The sequence below is a fragment of the Rhinoraja longicauda genome, chromosome 11, assembly GCF_053455715.1.
Source record: "Rhinoraja longicauda isolate Sanriku21f chromosome 11, sRhiLon1.1, whole genome shotgun sequence".
Classification (NCBI taxonomy): domain Eukaryota; kingdom Metazoa; phylum Chordata; class Chondrichthyes; order Rajiformes; family Arhynchobatidae; genus Rhinoraja; species Rhinoraja longicauda.
Window position 1 is genome coordinate 12,745,799 of NC_135963.1, and position 25,379 is coordinate 12,771,177.

The 25,379-nt window shown below is 45.5% G+C and overlaps 1 protein-coding gene across 2 annotated transcripts in view; it reads right to left on the bottom strand.

Annotated features, from left to right (window-relative positions):
- Positions 1-25,379, bottom strand: part of LOC144598302 (dihydropyrimidine dehydrogenase [NADP(+)]-like) — a 658,512-nt gene that overhangs the window by 108,364 nt on the left and 524,769 nt on the right. Inside the window, exon 19 of one of the 2 annotated variants that reach the window (XM_078408282.1) lies at positions 2,859-3,001. The exons of the other annotated variant lie outside the window; for it this stretch is intronic. Within the exon in view, the coding sequence (XP_078264408.1) occupies positions 2,859-3,001 (143 nt within the window). The remainder of the gene's footprint in view (positions 1-2,858; positions 3,002-25,379) is intronic. 2 annotated transcript variants of the gene reach the window in all.

Here is a 25,379-nt window from a genome sequence, read left to right on the forward strand (position 1 = left end):
CACGAGGGCCGCTGCAAGCAGCAGGGCTTGCATTTGATGTAAGAGCAAGGCCATCATATGTTGCTTCCTGGCAGTCATGATGATGATTGATTGGAGACCATACTCAAACCCATTTTTGCGCAAAAATTGCGTGAAATGCCTACCGTTGTCATCAGTTGTGACCTGACAGGGTCGTAGCTTGTCGAGGGTGGAAGTAGGTTGACTTCGATTGTCGTAGCTTGCCGTAGTCGCTGTCGTAGGTGAACGTCCTAGGTTGCAACGACTGGGTCGGCGGTTGTCGGCAGCTTGCCATCGCCTAGGTGGTAGGTTGTCATAGCTTGTCATAGGCATTGTCGTAGGGGGCAGTCGTAGACTTTGTCGTAGGGTTAAAAAAATCTAAGGTTTATCGGCGATCTGCTACGACTTTGACGGTCGCCGGCAGTCGCCTTAAAAATCGCCGAAGTGCGACAGGCCCTTAAGGCAGCAACTCTACTGCTGAGCCCTTTTCAAATGCGCCCTTTTTCAAGTCATGTTGACAAATCATGTCATGCTCACAAGTCATGCTCACGATCAAACAGTTCAAATTTATGTAAATAATCTAAAAATATGGCACAATATTAAACAAAATAGAAAGTCACAAATTTGCTTACATCCGTAAATTTTGGAAATGAAAATAAAATAAAACAGAAGAAACTGCTGACCTTTTCAATCACCATCGACGGCCTTGTTTAAATGATCTCCCCCTCTGTAGGCACACACACATTTCACTGTACATCGGTACACGTGACAATAAACTAAAACTGAACTGAACTGAGGAGATACAAGAAACTGGTAATGCTGGAATCTTGAGCAAAACACAACATGCTGGAGGCATTCAATGGGTCAAGCAGCATCACTGATGGGAATGGACAGGAAACGATTCTGATCAGGGTCTGAAAGAAGTGGCCCAACCCAAAAAAGGAACGCAGAATGAAGAAGGGTCTCAACCTGAAACGTCACCTATTCCTTTTCTCCAGAGATGCTGCCTGAGTTACTCCATCTTTTTGTGTCTATCTTCCCAACCAAGCTGTTGCCTCTCCGTTCCCTCCACAGATGCTGCCTGACTCACTGAGTTCCTCCAACATTATTCAGTTCAGTTCAGTTTAATTTGTTGTCACACGTACCACAGTACAATGAAAATCTTTTGTTGCGTGCTATCCAGTCAGCAGGTAAAGAATACATGATTGCAATTGAGTCTTTTATAGTGTACAGATACATGATAAGGGAATAAGGTTTGGTGCAAGGTGGAGCCCGCAGAGTCCGATCAAGGATAGTTTGAGGTAGATAGTAGTTCAGCATTGCTCTCTGGTTGTGGACGGGTGATTCAGTTGCCTGATAACGGGTGGGAAGGAAATGTCCTTGAATCTGGAGGTGTGCGTTTTCACACTTCTATACCTTTTGCCTGATGGGAGAGGGGAGAAGAGAGAGTGGCCAGGGTGCGACTCGTCTTTAATTTTGCTGCTGGGCATAAAACTGAGGTGCCAGTTGTGAAGTGGCTCCAGCCCTTCAGCTCAGGATGTTGATGTCCCACCATTGGACTTTAATATAGAGCCCCGCGGCTGCACATGAGGTGAGACCTACGAGAAACCTCTGGCTTGGTTCTTACCTCTGCATTGTTGCAAAGAGCAGGTGGGGAGCATTCAGAGTCAAAACTGATGCACAAGTAATTATCCACTGAACCAGTGATCATAGATAAGCATGTTTCTAAGCACTGGTGGAAAAAGGTTGAGACTATGAGTACAAAGTTGATTCTAAAGCCAGGAAAAAAAAAAGTATTTCAATTTATTTTATATCTTAAACGCAACGCAGTTATGGACCTGGAAGACCATTCAAGCCCCATTTCTATTCATCCATATAAGGTCATGAGGTCAGAATGAATAGGAGTAGAAATAGGCCATTTGGCCCATCGTCTACTCCGCCATTCAATCATGGCTGATCTATCTCTCCCCCCTAACCCCACTCTCCTGCCTTCTCCCCATAACCTCTGACACCTGTGTTGTGTGGAGAATTTCATCTTCATTAAAATAGTCAGAACCATGGTGTGCAGATTAGATTTACTCTCTCTGGTCCGTTCTCCTTAGCCACTCAATCAACCTGACTCAATTAGTCTTTTTACATAACTCTGCTTTTCCATTTTCCAAAAAATATGAATATAATATATATATAACATATAATATTTACATTTTTGTATTTTACCAAAGACCCCACTTCCATCTCCCTTTCAGGTAGAGTTACTAAGATTACATTAATTTCCTTCTAAAACAGAGATTCCTCACATTACTTTTACCAATTGAATCTATGTTCAGTGATGTATATGTTTTGTATCATTTATCCACCAGTCTCTTTTAAATGCCGATCACTCTGTGCGAGTACTTAATGGTAAACTTGTCTCTCCATCCGTCATTGCACCTCTGATATCTCATTGCCGCTTATTCATCTCCTTTCAAGACCCTTATTCCCAACAAATCAATCACTACCTTCCACGCATATCAACCTGATATTCCCTGTTTTACTTCACAAGCTGCAGCGTAGCTCAGGCACAACGAGCCCAGTTTCACAAATTCATTTAGCGTAATGAAACTCAAAGCCGAGAAACCTGGAACAGAAATATAACGTTGTTGTACTCATGGACGGGTTGAGTGGTCTTCTGATCCTGTTCTGCTTCCAGCATCCCCAAAGTGATGACGGAATCGTACCGCATTTACATTCGGTGCGTTCACAGAGGCCTATTAGTATTAAGATTTAAAATGGTGACAGTGGTCCTCATGCACCGTTTGAATGTGCAGCAATAATCCCAGGGAAAGCCATTTGCACAACTCTCCTGGTTAAATAAAATGTACCTGCAGCAGCAAAGCACCACAGTGCAGAAACTGGAGCCCTGCCTCAGCCGAATCAATCCCTCCAGCAGCTAGGACTGGAAATCCTGGTATTGCTTGACCAATGCTAGCTACTGCTTTTAAAGCGGTTGGCCTCACTGCGGTCCCTGAAAAGAAAGACCACGGATTAATAACAATAAACCTCTTGTTCGAGCGACAGACTTCACAAGACGTTTGGACTTTGAATGTGGTACTGTTCCCTTACATTTAAAATGACAAACTTAATGACATTCATCGTGAATGTTTGGCTGGATTAACGTGGCTAAGGCTAAAATGAAAGTTCACCTTCCTCAAAAAAAATCTTTTTATTACAAATCCGTTATGCATTTGCGTTACATTTTGAAGGGTCTTGAAATTCTTAAAAAGAATGAAAATAAATTCATAGTTACAATCATAATACTCAAAGAAATACTCCCACTTCACTTAACAAAAAACCTTGTCAAAATTTAAGTGGCCATTTGAGTACAATAGTATAATACAGACCTTGGAATACTGTGTCTCACAGATAATTATCTTACTGAGTTTCATATTTTGCAGTTTCTTGGAAAAAGTAATGTTGGTTTACATTGAACTTAAAGACGTACAGGTTTGTAGGTTAATTGGCTGGGCAAATGTAAAAATTGTCCCTAGTGGGTGTAGGATAGTGTTAATGTGCGGGGATCGCTGGGTGCCGAAGGGCCTGTTTCTGTGCTGTATCTCTAAATCTAAAAAAAATCTAAAAACAAACATGCAAAATCCCATCAAAATGCATCAACATAATTAATGTACTTCTCAGAATGGATTAATATAATGTGATTAGTTCAGTTCAGTTTAGTTTATTATCACATGTGCCGAGGTACAGTGAAAAGCTTTTGTTGCGTGCTAACCAGTCAGCAGAAAGACAATACATGATTACAATCGAGCCATTTACAGTGCATTGATACATGATAAGGGAATATCGTTTAGTGCGAGGTAAGAAATGTTGCTGTAGGAATAGAGATTTAAGAGTGTGGAGTGATTGTAATATGTGATTGTAGATCTGTTTCTGTGGCTAGCACACAAATAGTCGCCTGGGTTGGACGCCATCTTGGAAGCATTAAGCAAAAGTAGAAGAGTTTTTTTGATATTGAGGCGAGCCATTTTTCACTTATAGAATTTTAGTTTTTAGTTTTAGAGATACCGTGCGGAAACGGGTCCTTCGGCCCACTGAGCCCGCGCCGACCAGCAATCCCCGCACATTAACACTATTCTACACGCACTAGGGGCCATTTACGATTATACCAAGCCAATTAAAACCTGTAGGTCTTTGGAGTGTGGGAGGAAACCGAAGATATCTGAGAAAACCCATGCGGCCAGGGGAAAACGTACAAACTCCGTACAGACAAGCATCCGTAGTCGGGATCGAACCCGCGTTGCTGGTTGCTGCAAGGCTGCAACTCTACTGCTGCGCCACCGTGCTACCCGGTAATAATATAGTCATATTATTTTAATAACCATTGTACTTCACTTTGATGCCCATTAGGGGAAAGTTTGATTGTATGAAGCAGATTGAGGGGAAATTAGCAATTTTAAAATTCAATGATGCAATGATACTTTGTTGTCACATGTACCTAGATACAGTGAAATTCTTTGTTTTTGCATACAACCCGGTAAAATCATACAGCAGACTTCACCTAGGCAGTGCACAAAAAAGAGTCGCCACGTTTCTGGCGCCGACAAAGTTTCAAAAGTTGCTAATAAGGTTTCAAAAGTTCTCCCCTTGGCGACGAGCTCAGCCTGTGGCCGCAGGCATTCCACTGGGCACCTCATAGTTCTCAGCGGCCCTCCTCCCAGTTCCTCTTCGTTCTTGGCGGTGCAGTGAATGCAAATTTTACCAAACCTCCTCCTCGAAACAAGTGACAGCCCACAATATAGAACCAAATAAAGACAACCCGTACTTTCAGCGCTCCGTAGTATTACGAGCCAAAGGAACCATGGATGGTTTCGAAGCAACAGGCTTTGTCTTGTTTCACCCCAAGCTACTGCCTTTCTTTAATATAAGTCCTCATTGTTCAATAACTTTAATATTTTTGTTTAAGAGCTGATTTACTCCCCCCCCCACCATAACCTTACCAGGGGTGCAGGTGATATGCCAATTCCATTGGAGGAACAGCACCTCATATTTCGCCTGGGCAGTTTGCAGCCCAATGGTATGAACGTCGACTTCTCCAACTTTAGATAGTCCCTCTGTCCCTCCCTTCCCCTCCCCCTTCCCAGATCTCCCTCTATCTTCCTGTCTCCACCTATATCCTTCCTTTGTCCCGCCCCCCTGACATCAGTCTGAAGAAGGGTCTCGACCCGAAACGTCACCCATTCCTTCTCTCCCGAGATGCTGCCTGACCTGCTGAGTTACTCCAGCATTTTGTGAATAAATCAATATGCCAATTCCATCTCACCTTTGGAAAATTGATAGCAGCAAGCTGGAAACAGCTCTGGGGAAATTAGTCTTACTATCTCGCGTAATCTTTTTAATCAGCTCATTTATCTGAGGTGTCTCAGACTGTAACTCACAAATACCATTTTTTAAAGCATATCAAGAGCTGGAGTTCATAGTTTACCTTTCTTAGAGCCAATTTGAATCTTAGATATTCAATATTGACGAATTGTGTATAGAAAATGGACATGCCTGTAAATTCATTCCAAGCATGAATGAATCGTCCAGTGGTAGAACAAAGTGCTCCTTCCTCCAAAATTCAAGTCATTGAATGGAGAATGTAACATGCTCTACCGTGTAGAAAGGAACTGCAGATGCCGGTTTACACCGAAGATAGACACAAAATGCTGGAGTAACTCCAGCGGGTCAGGCAACATCTCTGGAGAAAAGGAATATGCGCCGTTTCAGATTGAGACCCACTGACTCCGGTGAATACATGTTTAATGCGATCAATATTACTACATATGAGGCAGCCACTTCTCAGACAGGTACTACATGACCAGTTAATTACGTGTTAACGGCTTAAAAATGAAAGGTCCCTCTACAGTGGTTGTGGGGAAAAGTGGTTCACAGGTTTGAGGGTCATTTTATTTTTCTTAGGCCCCCCTCGGTCATGGCTGACCATGGGTGATCCATCCTCGTTGGCTGCTTGCTCCACACCTCGGCTAGAGCAGCGTCGCTTGTGGCTGAAGAGACCAATGCGGGAGTGACAGTCTCTGTCGCAAAGGTCACATTTGTGTGCGGTCTCTGGTGTGTTGAAGTTGCTGCGCTCCTTTCTGAGGGTAATAGAGCTGAACAAATCCATTGCACAGCGATAAGGCAGCAATGGGATCCTGAAAGGAATTCTGAACAAATAATTAAGACAAAATTTCTTTTTAATGCAACATCCTTAATGAGTTTCCTCACGGTGCATCTTATGGCTTGAGACTGAAATTTGTGCCACTTTAAATGTGAGTCAAATTAATCGCTGTTGTTAGGGACACAGCTTTTTTTGTGTCGGAGCACTTTGGGTTCGAATGGACGCCTGGCCCGAAGGAAGGGAGAACACAAATCACACCTGCTTGAGCCACGTGGTGCTACCTTGCACAAATTTACACGGTTAACTTAATTTTAATAAGGTGATTGAGCTTCCAGCACTGAAAATACAAACCCATTAATAGTGGGTAAATTATGTTCTGCGGTAAAATTCAACGTTAAAAGCCGATTGTGCTCTTTGAATTTTAGAGATAGCAATCTTATTGGGAAAAATTGATAGCCAGGCTATTGTAATAATGGTTCTGGCTGACAGGCGGAATTCATTTGCAAATAGAATAAACTTGGGAACCAGCAACAAACCCAGGTAATAGGATCTGCTCCTTCTTTAGAAATCTCAGTCTGTGGAGTATGATATTCTAGTCAGGCGTTTCTCTATCACATTGAGGTAGTGCAACACAATCCTGAGGATGTGTTGTTAAACCACGATCTCCTCTCTCCCTGAGGTGCCTATTAAAAATTCTATTGCATTGTAGGCAGCAGAAGCACAGGAGTGTTCACCATATATCCAAAATAATATTTATCCCTTAAATGATCAAATCAAATAGCAATCATGTTTCTCATTGCTGTTTGTGGGATATTAGTATGTGGGAAATTAGTTGATATTTTCTTTTCTATTGGAATTCAATTGCTTTTAAGTACAATATTCCCTTTTGCTCACACCAGTACATATATGCAATTCTACGAGTGTTCTGCTGCATATACATCATCACACCCACTATGAACTGGGCGGCACGGTGGCGCAGCGGTAGAGTTGCTGCAGTGAATGCAGCGCCGTAGACTCAGGTTCGATCCTGACTACGGGCGCCGTCTGTACGGAGTTTGCACGTTCTCCCCGTGACCTGCGTGGGTTTTCTCCGAGATCTTCGGTTTCTTCCCACACTCCAAAGACGTACGGGTACACAGGTTAATTGGCTGGGCAAATGTAAAAAATTGTCCCAAGTGTGTGTCGGATAGTGTTAATGTGCGGGGATCGCTGGGCGGCGCGGACCCGGTGGGCCGAAGGGCCTGTTTCCGCGTTGTATCTCTAAATCTAAATCTAAATCTAAACTGTGCGCTGATACTTAGATACCACTGCATGTCATCTTAACAAATGGATCTTTTGCAGGTGAAACAATTTATAAAAAATGAGTGATTGCTTGCAGGAGGATGAATGGTAAATGAGAAATTTGTTTCAATGGAGTCCTGAGATGTTGGGTAGCAGACAGTGTTGGAGTTGGGAAGAGTGGTAGCCGCATCATGGCTCATCATACGGTTCATAGGTCATCGGAGCAGAATTCCCCTTCGGGAATTCCGGGCGGCCTAATCAAGTCAAGTCAAGTCAAGTCAGGTTTATTTCTCACATACACTGCACATCTTGTATGTGTATGTGACAAATAAACTTGACTTGACTTGACTTGATTAGGCTGCCTGGCTCATCAAGTCTACTCCACCATTCAATCATGGCTGATCTACCTTTCTCTCTCAACTCCATTCTCCTGCCTTTACCCCGTAACCTTTGCCACCCATACTAATCAAGAAACTTGTCAATCTCCACTTTAGAAATACCCAATGAGGTTTTGCTGCCCTGGTGTTCTAGGGCGATGGAGGAGGCCTCGGGAGTGACAAAACCGTATTGGCACTTTTTTCTATTCTTCCATGCCATGACCAACTCAGAATAGTGTAATTGTAATGTGATATGGTACAACCTACCTGCTATCAAAACTGTCAATCAAACTCGAAAAAATGTTGTTGTTTTTTGGGGGTTTTCTTTGTCTTTTTCTTTTCTTCCCCTTATACTGTGCATAATGTGCAATTTTTGTGAAGCTCAATAAAATAATAAAATATATATTTAAAAAAAAGAATAGAGTTAGTCCAGGAAACCTGGCAATGGTACGTGTACTGAGGTCTTCCACAGGTCAGAGGGTTGAAAGGGGCCACAGAGAGTCTTCAAAACAGGACAGTAAGGAATTACAATACTGCCCCTCACCCCACCACTACACGTGGACAACTTTAATATACTTCTTTCTTCTTCACTATAATGTAGGTTTGTGGCAACAGAGGAGAATTAGTAGGTTAACCATTCTCAGTTATCCCGATCATACGTTCATAAATGATAGGAGCAGAATTAGGCCATTCAGCCCATGGAGTCTATTCTGCCATTCAATCATGGCTGATCTATCTCTCCCCCCTAACCCCATTCTCCTGCCTTCTCCCCATAACCCCTAACACCTGTAGAAATAAAATCTATCTATTTCTGCCTTAGAAATACCCAATGACTTGACCTCCACAGCCGCGTGTGGCAGTGAATTCCACAGATTCATCACCCGCTGGCTAAAGAAATTCCTCCTCATCTCCATTCTAAAGGTTTGTCCATTTATTCAGAGGCTGTGCCCTCTGGTCCTTCCACAGGCTCTTCCACAGCTGGAAACATCCTCTCCTCTGTGGCAATGAATTCCACAGATTCACCATCCTGTAGCTAAAGAAATTCTTCCTCGTCAACATATGCTGCCTTAACCTCTTGCTCTGATCTCTTGTTGACTCTCGGCAAACTGGTTAGTAAATATTTTCGGCATGCTGCTCCTTGCAGTGAAAAGGCAAGCGGAGATAGATTCTCATGCATCTGGCCATGCCGATGATAATCCCCAGTACACACCATCACATGCTCCCTGGGTTTCACAGTTCATGAGTTCAGATACATCGATCCCAATGATTTCAGAAAATACGTTTGAACACAGCATTAAAGAGAAAAGCACTTGGGTGGAACGTATTGTGATGGAGCAGAAAATGTGGAGACACAGGAGATAGAATGCAACGCTTGAAGAGCCAGCTTATGCCATCAGTCTGTGTGCTCAGAAAAATGTACAGCTCACCTCCACCCTCAGCAATCATGCATAAGGTCATAAGTAAGTCATAAGTGATAGTAGAATTAGGCCATTCGGCCCATCAAGTCTACTCCGCCATTCAATCATGGCATCTATCTCTCCTTCCTAACCCCATTAGGATGGAGAGATAGATCAGCCGTGATTGAATGGCGGAGTAGACTTGATGGGCCGAATGGCCTAATTCTACACCACTCACTTATGATTTGCTTATGACATGCATTCTGAGGCCAACAGTCCATACTGATTATGGATTTAAAGGGCCTCACTTCTAGTTGCCCACAGGCCCAACCTAAGTACTGGATTTGCTACATTATCATTCAGCCCCTCTGCAGCATATACATTTTGGGTTCGAAACAAAGAACTGCAGATTCTGTTTTTTACCAAAGATAGACACAAAGTGCTGGTGTACCTCCACGGGTCAGGCAGCATCTCTGGAGAAAAAGGATGAGTGACGTTTCGGGTCGAGACCCTTCTTCAAACTCCAGACATTTTCCACAAAGCTGTCCTTGCTTTACTTTAGCTGCCAGTTTTCCTGTTTTATTGCGAAACTCAACTACCTCCTGAAGAAGGGTCTCGACCCGAAACATCACTTATTCCTTCTCTCCAGAGATGCTGCCTGCCCCGCTGAGTTACAACAGCTCTTTGTGTCTATCTTAGGCTTAAACCATCATCTGCTGTTCCCTTCCCTCCCAATATAAAACCTGGCTTAGCAGAACTTATTAAATTCACATTCATTATCAATAAATCAAAAAATTTAAACCATCTTCTAAGAACGTTTTGGGCTGCCTAGATCTTCTGGTATCTTCGTTAAAAACCTGAACACTGGTAGGCTGTTCCCACATTCCCATTATATAGGGGCGGCACGGTGGCGCAACGGTAGAGTTGCTGCTTTACAGCGAATGCAGCGCCGGAGACTCAGGTTCGATCCTGACTACGGGTGCTGTACTGTAAGGAGTTTGTACGTTCTCCCCGTGACCTGCGTGGGTTTTCTCCGACACTCCAAAGACGTACAGGTATGTAGGTTAATTGACTGGGTAAATGTAAAAATTGTCCCTAGTGGGTGTAGGATAGTGTTAATGTGCGGGGATCGCTGGGCGGCGCGGACTTGGTGGGCCGAAAAGGCCTGTTTCCGCGCTGTATCTGAAATATGAAATAAAAATAAAATAATGCGGTACGATATGATATGGAGGCCAATTCTCTGAATGCATTCAAGAGAGAGCTAGATAGAGCTCTTAAGGATAGCGGAGTCAGGGGGTATGGGGAGAAGGCAGGAACGGGGTACTGATTGAGAATGATCAGGCATGATCACATTGAATGGCGGTGCTGGCTCGAAGGGCCGAATGGCCTACTCCTGCACCTATTGTCTATTGTCTATGATAGAACTTTAATCACCCCAGGAGGGAACTTGGTCTGTCAACAGTCATAAAACACAACAAGATACATGAAACATGAAACTAAAGCGACGACTGGAAAGTCCAGGATTGGGGATGTGCAAGGGTTGGGGAGGAGGGAGGGGGTGGGCTGCATCTGGGCGGAACCAGTCTGTTGCTGAATGTGGACCAGCGTGTCATGGAGCAAAACTCGTCCTCATGTGAATCCTTATTTACAAGATCAGCAATACAAAAATTACGCCACATTTCCTCTGCCACCCGTGCAACATCATTATTCAGCTCCCTGCATTTATTTCTCACACAAAGATCTGTTGGGGATGATAATGTTTGCAGAATATTGATCCGCAAGTCTGAGAGAATCATCAGCAGTTACCAAGCCGAACAAACTAAGACACCGTGGGGGGTGTAATTGAACTGCGGCAGAGGTACAAATGGATAGTTGTGGATCAGCTCCTCATTATACACTCACCCCCTTTTGCTTTGTATTAAGGGGCGGCATGATGGCACAGTGGCAGAGTTGCTACCTTACAGCGCCAGAGACCCGGGTTCGATCCTGACGACGGGTTTTGCCTGTATGGAGAATTGTACGTTCTCCTCGTGACCCGCGTGGGTTTTCCCCGGGTGCTCCGGTTTCCTCCCACACTTCAAGGACATGCATGTTTTCAGGTAAATTTGGCTTCGGTAAACATTGTCTGTACGATAGTGCTAGTGTGTGGTGATCAATGGTCAGCGCGGACCCGGTGGGCCAAAGGACTTGTTTCCACGCAGTATCTCCAATCGAAAAAACGAATTGAAAGCAAGATTGAGCTGATTTACCACAACGTACTTTGTGCCACTGCCAAAGCTCAGTTTTACTGCCTGTGTTTACCGCTGTTTAACCCTCTGTCAAAAGGATTACAATTAAATGCGTTTGCAGGCTACTCCTACACCAGCATCATCTGAAAGCCTGCTGTGGAGACATCTGTTTCTGACTATCCATAAAATGGAGTATAAATTAATAGTTCAGTGGATTTATTGTGGGAAAGGGCAGTTAAAAGATTTGGAAGTGCAGAAATGAATTAAGGTAATGGAACAGTGACCAGAGTGGCTTGAACTGAGCCACAGGATGTATTAAAATCACACACAAGACCAGTTTGGCCCTGAAAGTTGTATTTCATTTGCCAGGGTACTAATTGTTACTAATTGCTTCGTCAGGGGCAGCACCAGAGACTTCGATTCGATCCCAACCTCAGATGCTATCTGTGTGGAGTTTGCACGTTCTCCCCGTCACTGTGTGGTTTCCTCCAGGTGCACTGGTTTCCTTCCATGTCTCAAAGGACGTGTGGGTTTGTAGGTGTAGGTTAGTTGGCATCTGTAAAATTCCCCCTACTGTGTAGGGAGCGGATGAGAAAATGGGATAACATAGAACTAAACTAAACAAAGCACAAGTAACAAGCACAGGAGGGGGTTAAACAGTCCCCTTGAGCCAGGTTCACCATTCAATAGATCGTGGCTGATCCTATCTTGGCCTCCGTACCTCTTTCTACACTGTTGACCTCCTTGCATTTGAAATTATCTGTCATTTGACTCCTCCTCCACAGTTCTCCACTGCAGAGCTCCAGAGCCATGCCCCCTAAGGGAAGAAACTCCTCCTCACCTCCATCTGAAATGGGCTACTTCTTCATCTGAATCTATAACTTAGCTCCAGATACTCCCACGGGTGGAATCACCCAACCTGTCCATCCTCTGTGAATCCTACATTACATTAGTGTATGGTGAATGGGCGGCATGATGGCGCAACGGAGGAGTTGCTGCCTTACAGCGCCAGGAACCCGGGTTCGATCCTGACTACGGGTGCTGTCTGTACGGGGTTTGTACGTTCTCCCCGTGACCTGTGTGGGTTTTCTCCAAGATCTTCTATTTCCTCCCAGACGCCAAAGACGTACAGGTTTGTAGGTTAATTGTCCCTAGTGTGTGTAGGGTAGTGCTAATGTGTGGGGATCGCTGGTCGGTGGGCCAAAGGGCCTGTTCTAAACGCTTTATCTATAAAGCTAACACTAAAATTAAATTAAGCTTCACCTTCATTATTCTATAATCCTATATGTACACATCTAATGTGCTCAACCTCTTTTCATATATCAACCTTTTCATTCGCAGGAATCAAGGATTACAGCGGGATCTTAATCGGCTTGGAACAGGGAATGGCATTGTAGAGTTTAATCCAGATAAGTGTCAGGTGTTGCATTTCGGGAAGTCAAACCAGGGCAGGACTATCACAGTAAATGGAAGGGCCCCAGGGAGTGTTGTAGAGCAGAGGGGTCTAGGAGTACAAGTGCATAGTTCCCTGAAAGTGGCTTCGCAGGTTGATGGGGTGGTGAAGAAAGCTTTTGGCACTTGGCCTTCATCAGTTATGGAATATAGTAATTGGGATGTTACACTACAATTGTGCAGGACGTTGGTGAGGCCGCACTTGGAGTATTGTGTTTAGTTTTGGTCACCCTGCTGTGGCAAAGGTACCTTTACGCTATGAAGGGTAGAAAGAAGATTTACAAGGATAGACAATAGACAATAGGTGCAGGAGTAGGCCATTCAATGTGATCATGGCACCACCATTCAATGTGATCATGGCTGATTATTCTCAATCAGTACCCCGTTCCTGCCTTCTCCCCATACCCCCTGACTCCGCTATCCTTAAGAGTATCTAGCTCTTTCTTGAATGCATTCAGAGAACTGGCCTCCACTGCCTTCTGAGGCAGAGAATTCCACAGATTTACAACTCTCTGACTGAAAAGGTTTTTCCTCATCTCCGTTCTAAATGGCCTACCCCTTATTCTTAAGCTGTGGCCCCTGGTTCTGGACTCCCCCAACATTGGGAACATGTTTCCTGCCTCTAACGTGTCCAATCCCTTAATAATCTTATATGTTTCGATAAGATCCCCTTTCATCCTTCTAAATTCCAGTGTATACAAGCCTTGTCGCTCCAGTCTTTCAACATATGACAGTCCCGCCATTCCGGGAATTAACCTAGTAAACCTACGCTGCACGCCCTCAATAGCAAGATGTTGCCAGGACTCTAGGGTCTAAATTATTGGAAGAGGTTGGGCAATTGGGGCTTTATATCTTATTTCTTCGAGCACAGGAGACTGAGGGGAGACCTTGTAGAGGTTTATAACAGCATGAGGGGAACAGATAAGTGAATGTGCAGAGTCTTTTTCCCAGCGTAAGGAAACCAAGAACTAGATGGCGTAGGTTTAAGATGAGTATGGAAAGGTTTAATAGGAACCTGAGGGGCAACTCTTTCACACAGAGGGTGGAGGGTTTGTGGAAGGAGCTACTAGAGGAAGCAGTTTAGGCAGACATTTGAACAACTAACATTTGAAAGACTAAATAGGACTAGCTAAGACGGGGTGTCTTGGTCGGCATAGACTTGTTGGGCCGAAGGGCTGTATGACTGCAGGAAACATGTTCCCAATGTTGGGGGAGTCCAGAACAAGGGGCCACAGTTTAAGAATAAGGGGTAGGCCATTCAGAGCTGAGATGAGAAAAAACTTTTTCAGTCAGAGAGTTGTGAATCTGTGGAATTCTCTGCCTCAGAAGGCAGTGGAGGCCAATTCTCTGAATGCATTCAAGAGAGAGCTAGATAGAGCTCTTATGGATAGCAGAGTCAGGGGGTATGGGGAGAAGGCAGGAACGGGGTACATTGAGAATGATCAGCCATGATCACATTGAATGGCGGTGCTGGCTCGAAGGGCCGAATGGCCTCCTCCTGCACCTATTGTCTATTGTCTATTGACTCTAGGTCTCCAAATGAACCTTCTCCGCCCTTTCTCCAAAGCTCCTTCTTCACCACCCTATCTCAGCACTGGACTACTATGGACTTTCAGGTTGAATTTTACATTTTGGCTTGCACTGTTATGATCTTGGTTTACCCAGTGGAACAGACAATTTATTGTATATTTATTTGTTGAGTTGTGTTTAATATGCCTGTAAAGCTGCAGCAAGTAAGAATTTCATTGTTCCGGTCCAGGAGCACATGACAATTAAATAATCTTGACTCTCGAAATATGGAGATGAAGACTATCTACAATACTCCAGGTTCAATCTCACTGGTGCCCTATAAAATTGCAACCCTGCTTTTATGCTCCATATCCCTTGTAATAAATGCCAACATCTATTAATCTTCCTAATTACGAGCACTACCTGAAAAAACTCCAGAGGCCTTACATTCCTATACACCGCAACATTTTGTAATATTATTGTAGTCATAGAGTGATACAGCGTGGAAACAGGCCCTTCAGCCCAACTTGCCTACACCAGCCAACATGTCCTAGCCCACACCTGCCTGCGTTTGGCCCATATCCCTCCAAACCTGTCCTATCCATGTACCATTTATTCCATATAAATAATATGTTTTTCTTTCTTGCTTCCAAAGTGGACAACTTTCCATTATTCCGCATTACACTGTATTGTGATCTAGGAGTGGTTAGGACAGTGATACTATATGTCGTACTTGGTTATTAACCCTTTGTGATATATGCAATATATTTAAAAACCACTGGTGTGTGATGTTAACAAGCTTCTAGCTGGAGACGATGGCAAGTATCCTGACAGGCTCACAGAGATGGAGGGAGAGAGTGAGAGAGAGAGAGAGAGGGGGAGTGGGAAGGAGGGGGAGAGAGAAGGAGTAAGAGGGTTGGAGGGAGAGAGGGGGCGAGAGGAATGGAGGGAGAGTGGGGGTGAGAGGGATGGAGGGAGAGTGGGGGTGAGAGGGATGGAGGGAGAGTGGGGGTGAGAGGGATGGAGGGAGAGTGGGGGTGAGAGGGATGGAGGGAGAGTGGGGGTGAGAGGGATGGAGGGAGAGTGGGGGTGAGAGGGATGGAGGGAGAGTGGGGGTGAGAGGGATGGAGGGAGAGTGGGGGTGAGATAGAGGGAGGGGGAAAGGAGGAGACATGGAGAAAGGGGGCAAGTGAGAGGTAAGGAGAGAGCAAGGTAGAGAAGTTTGGAGAAAGAAAGGTAGAGAGAAAGAGAATTAGAGAGAGATAGAGAGATGGAGAGAGAGGTAGAGAGAGAGAGAGAGAGACAGAGGTAGTGAGAGAGGGATAGAGAGAGGGGTAGAGAAATGTAGAAAGACAAATAGAGATATGTGGAGTGGTAGAAAGGAGTGAAAGAAGAAGAAAGGGAAGAGGAGAGGGAGAGGGAGAGGGAGGGAGAGGGAGGGAGAGAGAAGGAGAGAGAGAGAGAGAGAGAGAGAGAGAGAGAGAGAGAGAGAGAGAGAGAGAGAGAGAGAGAGAGAGAGAGAGAGAGAGAGAGAATTCTGAGACCAGGGAAACAAAGAAACAGTGAATGAAGGACACGTGAGTGATACCAATAAGAGCACCTGACATGACCTTGAACAACGGTAGGGACTGTATAAAGGGGTATGGGACCGACCATTTTGTGAAAACACTACTCGATGAGAGAAGAAAGATATAAACATTAAAATGATGAACTCTAGCCAGATAAGTAAGAAGGCATATTTATTTTACTTACTCCCTGCGTGAATGACAACTGCAGTGTGTGAGGGGCTTGGGCTAGAATAAGAACAACTTAAACACTCCCCATTATGTATCAAATCACACCCATAAGCATGCAAAAAAGACAGAAACTAGAAATATTTAACAGCCATAATACAATGACAGTAACTAAATTAAGCGTAAATGGCTCCTACATCGTCTTTCTTTTGAAGATTGCAGGAAAATCCATGTAAAAGCAGAGTGATCTGAGACATCGGTGGCAACAACGCAGGCACAGCAATTGTCAGAGAGATGAACTCCCGAGTTCAGAGAAGACTGCCCTCACCAGCAAAGTGATGATGGCCATTCTATTCATAAGTGTAGTATTTCAGTCCGAGTCTTCTCTTATAATTTAGCATAAGAAGCGATAAGCTGGAACAGTAAATCAAATGTGAAGGAAGGAACTGCAGATGCTGGTTTACACCGAAGATAGACACAAAATGCTGGAGTAACTCAGCGATGTTAGAAGCGGAAAATAGGTGCAGGAGTAGGCCACTCGGCCCTTCGAGCCAGCACCGCCACACAATATGATCATGGCTGATCATCCAGAATCAGTACCCTGTTCCTGCTTTCTCCCCATATCCCTTGATTCTGTTAGAAGTGAATGGCTTGCAAGCATGTTTAAGAAACTTAAGTGCTAATGGAGATTAAGTTGCACAAAACCTTGGTTTAGAGTCCTGATTTCGATGTGTCATTTGATACCCTTATAGGGATAATGGGCTCAACATGTTAAATTAAAGATGGTGCGCTATTTTAATTGGTGACAAAAGAGTCCTTTTCTCTTTTGACACCTCTCACATTCTCCAAGTTAAAGGAGTAGCCATGGACACTCACCTACTCCTGCCTGTTTCTTGGCTACATCAAACATTCCTTGTTTCAGGCCTACATTGACACCATCCCCCAACTCTTTCTCCACCACACCCATGCAGAAATCATTAACTTCATCACTAACTTCCACCCTGCTCTCAAGTTCACCTGGGCTATCTCTGACATCTCTCCCCTCTTTCTTGATCTCTGTCTCCATCACTGTTGACTAACGTCTATTACAAACCTACCGACTCCGTAGTTGTCTGGACTACACCTCCTCCAAACCCCGCCTCTCGCAAACGTACTATTCCCTACTGCATTGGTTTCTAAGATGAAGCTTTCCATTCGAGGACTTCCGAGATGTCCTCTTTCTTTAGTAAACGTGGTTTCCCACCTTCTATCGCAGATGGATCCCTCACCCACGTCTCCTCTGTACCCTGTAGTTCTGCTCTCGCTTGCCCCCCCCCCCAGGATTGAACAAGGATAGAGTTCTCCAAGTCCTCTCCTTTCACCCCACCAGCCTCTGCATTCAACACACACATCATCCACCTACATCTCTGCCACCTACAACATGATCCCACCACCAGTCACGTCCTCCCATCTCCACCCCTTTCTGCCTTCCACAGAGACCGTTCCCTCCGCAACTCCTTGCTTCACTCATTGCTTCTCACCCAAGAGAGCTGGATAGAGCTCTTAAGGATAGCGGAGTGAGGGGGTATGGGGAGAAGGCAGGAACGGGGTACTGATTGAGAGTGATCAGCCATGATCGCATTGAATGGCGGTGCTGGCTCGAAGGGCTGAATGGCCTACTCCTGCACCTATTGTCTATTGTCTATTGTCTATTGTAATCCAACCCCATTCCTAGGAGCTTTCCCCTGAAACCGTAAGAGACAGAACACCTGACCGTATACATCCTCCCTCGCCTCCATCCAGGGATTCCAGCAGTCCTTCCAGGTGAGTCAGAGGTTCACCTGGTCTCACCTGGTCTACTGCATTCGATGTTCTCCAACGTGGTCTCCTCCACATCAGCGAAATCAAGTGGGGACGTAGCAACCGTTTCGCTCTACTCCTGCGCTTGGCCCTCCAAGGATCTCCCAGTTGCTAACCATTTTAATTCCCCTTCCCATTCCCATACTAACCTTTCTGTCCTGGGCCTCCTCCAATGCCAGAGTGAGGCCCACACACAAACTGGAGGAACTGCACCCCATATTCCGCTTGGGCAGCTAAAACCCAAAAGTATGAACATTGAATTCTCCAATTTTTAAGTAACATCTAACACCCCCACCCCTCCCGCTCCTCTTTCTCCCCCACCTGAACTCACCCCTATTTCTCCCCTCCCCCTCCCCCTTCGCCTACTACCATCTACCTCCATGGTGACCCATGGGCTATCCTTTTAGATTTTAGATTTAGATTTAGATTCTACAGCGCGGAAACAGGCCCTTTCGGCCCACCAAGTCCCCGCCGCCCAGCGAGCCCCGCACATTAACTCTATCCTACACACACCAGGGACAACCTTTACATGTACCCAGTCAATTAACCTACAAACCTGCACGTCTTTGGAGTGTGGGAGGAAACCGAAGATCTCGGAGAAAACCCACGCAGGTCACGGGGAAAACGTACAAACTCCATACAGACGGCGCCCGTAGTCAGGATCGAACCTGAGTCTCCGGCGCTGCATTCGCTGTAAGGCAGCAACTCTACCGCTGCGCCACCGTGCCGCAAAGTCCTTGATTGGACTTTGCTGGCTTTATCGTGCATAATACGTTATCATGGATCTCCACACTGTAAATGGCTCGATTGTTCATCATGGATTGTCCTTCTTCTGACTGGATAGCACGCAACAAAAGCTTTTCACTCTACCTCGGTGCAGGTGGCAATAAACAAAACTGAGCTGAACTGACTGACATTGCTTACTCTGGCTTCACACATTGCAACTCTCCATTCCTTCTGTCTCTTCAATCCTTTTGTTTTAAAATCTGGCATATGGAATAACATGGGACGTGTGTGTACCGGTGATCAATGGTTGGGGGTGGACTCGGTGGGCCAAAGGGCCTGTTTCCACGCTGTATCTCTAAACTAACCTAAACAAAACAAAACTAAAACATTTTTTCATTCACATGGATTAGATCAGCACCCTGTTGTAATGAACCTGTAACATACTCCAACTACCAACTTGCCTATTTGTGTAATCTAACCTTATCCCTTTGCAGCCTCTTTATATTCCCCTCTCTTCATGCTAATCTACTTACTTTTGTATCATCAGCAAATTTGCAACAGTAAACTCAGCCCTTTCATCCAAATCATTAACTGACAACAAATAAGTGAGGCAGCATCAATTATTCGGTTGCCTGTCTGAAAATGATCCATTTATTCTAACTCTTTTCTGTTCGTCAGTCACTCCCTATCTACATCAATTTATTGTTAATCCTGTGCACTAGTATCCTGTACAGTAATCTTTTATGTGACACCGTGATAAATTACCTCCAGGATGTCCAAATACATATAGGATTAGATTAGTTTAGTTTAGAGATACAGCATGGAAACAGGCCCTTCGGCCAGACAATCTGCGTCGACCAACGATTCCCCCGTACACTGGATCTACCCTACAGACTGGGGTCAATTTACCGAAGCCAATACCTGCATACCTGCATGTCTTTGGAACATGGGAGGAAACTAATCAAACTGTTTGTTGATTACAGCTCTGTATTTAATACAATCAGACCCAGCAGACTGGTCTCCAAGCTGTCCGACCTAGGCTTCGAACACAACATCTACCTTTGGATAAAGGGCTTTCTAACAGATCGGCCGCAGTCAGTCAGGATGGGTCCCCACCACTCTCCCACTCAGCACAGGGGCTCCACCAGGCTGTGTGTTGAGCCCCCTCCTCTACTCTCTCTGTACCCACAACACGAACACAATCATTACATTTGCGGACGGCACGACAGTGGCAGGGCTGATCAGCGAGGGCGATGAGTCAGCTTACAGGGGGGAGGTACAGAGGCTAACAGGCTGGTGCTCAGAAAACAACTTGGCACTCAACACCAAACAAAACAAAAGAGCGCAACATCGACTTCAGGAAGAAGCAGGGTGACCATCCCCCCACTGCACATAAACGGAGAAAGAGTGGATAGAGGCTCCAGTTTCAGGTTCCTGGGCACCCACATCTCATAAGATCTCACGTGGTCAACCAACACGAACTCTCTGGTTAAGAAGGCACAACAGCAGCTTCACTTCCTAAGAACACTCACAGGAAAGTCAACCTGCCACAACCGCTGCTAGTGTCCTTCTACCGCTGCTCCATTGCGAGTGTCCTGACACATGGGATCCTGGTTTTTATTCACAAAATGCTGGAGTAACTCAGCAGGCCAGGCAGCATCTCAGGAGAGAAGGAATGGGTGAGGTTTCGGGTCGAGACCCTTCTTCAGACTGATGTCAGGGGGACGGGACAAAGGAAGGATATAGGTGGAGACAGGAAGATAGAGGGAGATCTGGGAAGGAGGAGGGGACGGGAGGGACAGAGGAACTATCTAAAGTTGGAGAAGTCGATGTTCATACCACTGGGCTGCAAACTGCCCAGGCGAAATATGAGGTGCTGTTCCTCCAATTTCTGGTGGGCCTCACCGGCGATCCTGGTGTGGTACGGCAACAGTTCTGCCGTTGACAAGAAGACTCTGCAGAGAGTCAGCAACGCAGCCCAGAAGATCACCGACACACGTCTGCCTGCCCTGAAAGACATCTATAGCTCCCGTGGCCTGCAGAAGGCATCCTGCATCCTAAAGGACCCATCTCACCCCGCCCTTCACTTGTTTGCCCTTCTGCCCTCAGAAAAGCGCTACAGGTCCATTAAAGCTCACACCACAAGACTAACAAACAGTTTCTACCCTAAGGCCATCACCACACTGAACTCTGCACTGAAAGCACCCCCCCCATAGACAATATTTATACTGTACAATACCTACCTCTGCGCAATACTGATATACTCATTTATGATATTTATTTTTATAATACTATTCTGTGCAATATCTTATATTCTGACAATGACCTTCTGAGTCCAATATCTTATATTCTGATAAGGGTGCACACGTAGGCATTAGGTGTATGCGTGTGTGAATCTGCGTGTATGTTGTCACAGTGTGTGCACGTACGTGTACGAACAATTTTTATTTTTCTCACTCTTATTGTTATATTATTATTTTTTTATCTTGTACATTTGAGCTCCGCTCAGGCAGTGCACCTGAATTTTGTTGTATGCACCACTCCAATGGCAATAAAGTAATAAATAAAATCAATAAATAAAACTAGGGCACCCGGAGAAAACCCACGCGGTCACAGGGAGAAGGTACCACATCGAGTTAGGTTCCTGAGAGCCATTTGTAAGTCAATTTGTTTGCAAATCAGAACGTGTTCTTAAGGACATTAAACCATCCTTCTTGCCTGAAGGTAGACACAAAATGCTGGAGTAATTCAGCGGGTCAGGCAGCATCTCAGGAGAGAACGGGAGATGCTGCCTGACCCGCTGAGTTACTCCAGCATTTTGTGTCTGAGATGCTGCCTGACCCGCTGAGTTACTCCAGCATTTTGTGTCTGAGATGCTGCCTGACCCGCTGAGTTACTCCAGCATTTTGTGTCTGAGATGCTGCCTGACCCGCTGAGTTACTCCAGCATTTTGTGTCTGAGATGCTGCCTGACCCGCTGAGTTACTCCAGCATTTTGTGTCTACCTTCGATTTAAACCAGCATCTGCAGTTATTGTCCTACGCGTCCTTCTTGACTGAAATCGCTGATTCAATGCACTTTCTCACTGACGTGTAACTGTAAGTCCTGGGTCACTGCAACAACCAAGATCACTGCTCTGCCTCCAGTTGCTGAGGTCAATTACTGCTCTCACACTGCCCAGGGTCACTTAACTGCACCCTTTGTATATCTACCTCTGAATTAAACGTGACCTACCACAGTCAGGATTCCCCTTGGATGTTGTAGTCTATGTTACAATTTAGGACGCCTCTTTGGCGCATGGTAGAGTTACAGCACCAGCTGTAGCCAGCTTACAGTGCCTTACAGCGCCAGTGGCCCGGGTTCGATCCTGACTACTGGTGCTGCCTGTATGGAGTTTGTACTTTCTCCCCGTGACGGCGTGGGTTTCCCCCGGGAGCTCCAGTTTCCTCCCACACGACAGGTTTGTAGGGTAATTGGCTTCAGTAAAAATAAATTGTAAATTGCGGCAAGGATGTGCTGGTGTGCGAGGATAGCTGGTCGGTGTGGACTCGATGGGCCGAAAGGCCTGTTTCCGCGCTGTATCTCTAAACTAAACTGAACTTATAATAATCCGTGTTGGGGCTTCATCATGAACGCCTGCACTATCTTTAGTCAATTAATGACAGGATGAAGCGGCTGGGTTTACCGTAGCAAATTCGCTTCAAACCAGTCTCTGAATCTTGTCGGAAGGAACTGCAGTTGCAGGTTTACACCGAAGATAAGTCACAAAATGCTGGAGTAATCCAGCGGGACAGGTAGCATCTCTGGAGAGAGGGAATGGGTAAAGTTTCGAGTCGAGACCCTTCTTCAGACTGGAGAGAAACTTCTGTCTGAAGAAGGGTCTCGACCCGAAACATCACCCATTCCTTCTAGCCAGAGTTGTTGCCCGTCCCGCTGAGTTACTCCACTATTTTGTGTCTCTCTAAATATTGTACTTTAGCACTTCAGCAAGGCATAAGAGGCAGCGATTTCTTCCAATCTAGCGTCCACATCACCAGCAGGACAAAACAATGCCGAATGATCATTCTTTAAGTCGATCTTCCTTCCTCCCATGATAGAGAGGTAAATTGAGGCATTCACTCCAGGAATCTGGGCAAGAGCCTGTAAAAGTTACCCGCTGGGAGCAGCTGAAATAAAATGTCCATAAGGACTGGATTTTAATCTGGGTCCATAGCACTCGATCCCTATCCTGCTGTTAAAAAAATCTCTTTAAAATGACAGGGCTGACAAGTTAGCGCTGAGAAACGGATGGTGGGGTGATGGATTGAGCTGCTTCAAGGGGCCCCAAAAGAGATGAAAAATTTGTGTCTGCTGCAAGATTGAGACTATTTCTACAGCCAACCCATAGGTGGCTTCAAAGAGCTGCACTTAAAGCAACACTGGAGAGAAACTGTGGAGGAAAGAACTGCAGATGCTGGTTTAAAGCAACGATAGACACAAAATGGTGGAGTATCTCAGCGGGACAGGCAGCATCTCTGGAGAGAAGGAATGGGTGACGTTTCGGGTCGAGACCCTTCTTCAGATTGGAGAGAAACTGTCTTACAATAACCTACCTTTGCAGATAATTGGTCTTTCACAAAGAGTCATAGAGTCATACAGTATGGAAACAGGTCCTTTGGCCCAACTTGACCACAACTTTCCCCCCTCAACTACAGTCTGAAGAAGGGTTTTTTTAACCACTGGGTGGCGCCAGCAATGGCTGCCTCGCCAACAGTCTGTCTGTCCTTTCCTTCTTTGTGTCTGTTTGGTATGTGTTAAATGTGTGTTTTTTTTGGTGTTCTTTAGCTTGTTTTATGTGGGGAGTTGGGGGGGGGGGGGAGTTGGGGGGGGGGGGGGGAGTTGGGGGGGGGGGGGGAGTTGGGGGGGGGGGGGAGTTGGGGGGGGGGGGGAGTTGGGGGGGGGGGGAGTTGGGGGAATTTTTTTCTAATCTCTTACCTCGACGGAGATGCGATTTTTCCCGTATCGAATCTCCATCCGCACTGCGGCCTAACTTCGCGGAGTTGGCGGCCTTTGCTGGAGATCGACCGGGAGCTCCATCGCAGGATCCTGCGGGACTTTAACATCGCGGAGCTCGCGATCCCTGTCGGGGGTCGTCTTTGGGGCTCCAACCGTGGGAGCCAGCGGGACTTTAACATCGCGGAGCCCGTGGTCTCTGGTTAGAGACCGACATTGGAGACTACAAGCCGCAGGAGTTTCGACCGCCCTGACGCGGGAATTTTGATCGCCCCGACACGGGAGTTTCGATCACCCCAACGCGGGGACTTCGACTGCCGGCTGCGGGAGCTTCGATCATCCCAACTGCGGATGGTTCGACTGCCCCAACCACAGGAGAATAAAGTGGAAGGAGATTGGACCTTATTACCTTCCATCACAGTGTGGAACGAGGGGAATCCACTGTGATGGATGTTTATGTTAACATTTACGTCATTGTGTGTCTTGTTGCTTTTTTTTTAGTATGGCTGGATGGTAATTCGAATTTCACTGTACCTTAATTGGTACACATGACAATAAACTGACCTTAAAACCATGAAAACCTTGGAACCCAAAACGTCGTCTCCCCATGTTCTCTAGAGATGCTGCCTGACCCGATGAGTTACTCCGGCACTTTGTGTATTTTTTTTCTATTACCCGGAGATCCTGGATGGGCATCCTTTTATCAGACAGCTTGCATTTGTGAAAGAATGGTCTGAACCCAGTTTCAAGAAGACTGGCCAAATTGGCTGCAATCACTTGGTATCTACCCATGCTAACTTTACTTTAATGGGGTAAGAAGGGAAAAATGGTTCAATTCAATGGTTCAATTGCACTTTATTGTCAAGTGTACCTCAGTAAAGTGAAATTATTTTCTTTGCATACAGTTCAATTATAAACCTACTATACATTAGGCACATACCAAGTATAAGTTAGTAGACCACACTGAGTCAGTATACAAGATTCGCCACGTTTTATGTGCCATCATGTACCTTAAAGTCCAATATGTCACAGTCTGTCCTGTTCACTCACCTGCCAGCCACACCCACCACGTTAAGCCAACTCCCCTCACCTGTTCACTCACCTGCTCCAGATCACCAATCAAGCCAGCATATAAACCCTTCCTACACACACACTCTTTGCCAGATTGTTCTTAGCCCTCATGCAAGACTCTCCAGCATTCTCTCTTGGACTGATTACCCGTTGCCTCAGTCTTCTGTCCCCGACCACGAGCAGGTAGAAATAAAGCTCATTCTAAAACTACTTCCTTGGTTCCGTGTGCTGCATTTGGGTCTACCTGCGGTCCGTTACACAATAAATATAGATGGGGGAAACAATAGATGGAAGGATGGGTGTGGGGCTGTGCGGGTGGATGGAAGGTGTTAGGAAACCTATAACACAGCAGTGGAGCAGTAGGCTTGTCTATTCATACACCTACACAAAGTGCTGGCCTTGTATCTAGATAACCACAGCACCTCCTGCTCTCATCAATCCACAATGGTATCATTTTCAGTGTTACATCGTCCTTGTATATAAAATTGTGAGAGGCATAGATATTATATAGTTAGAACCCTTTTCACCAGGGTGGAGGCGTCAAAGACCAGAGAGTATAGATTTAAGGTGAGAGCTTGAAGGATAAATGCAGGGATTTTTTTTAACATAGCGACTGGTAGGCGCCTGGAA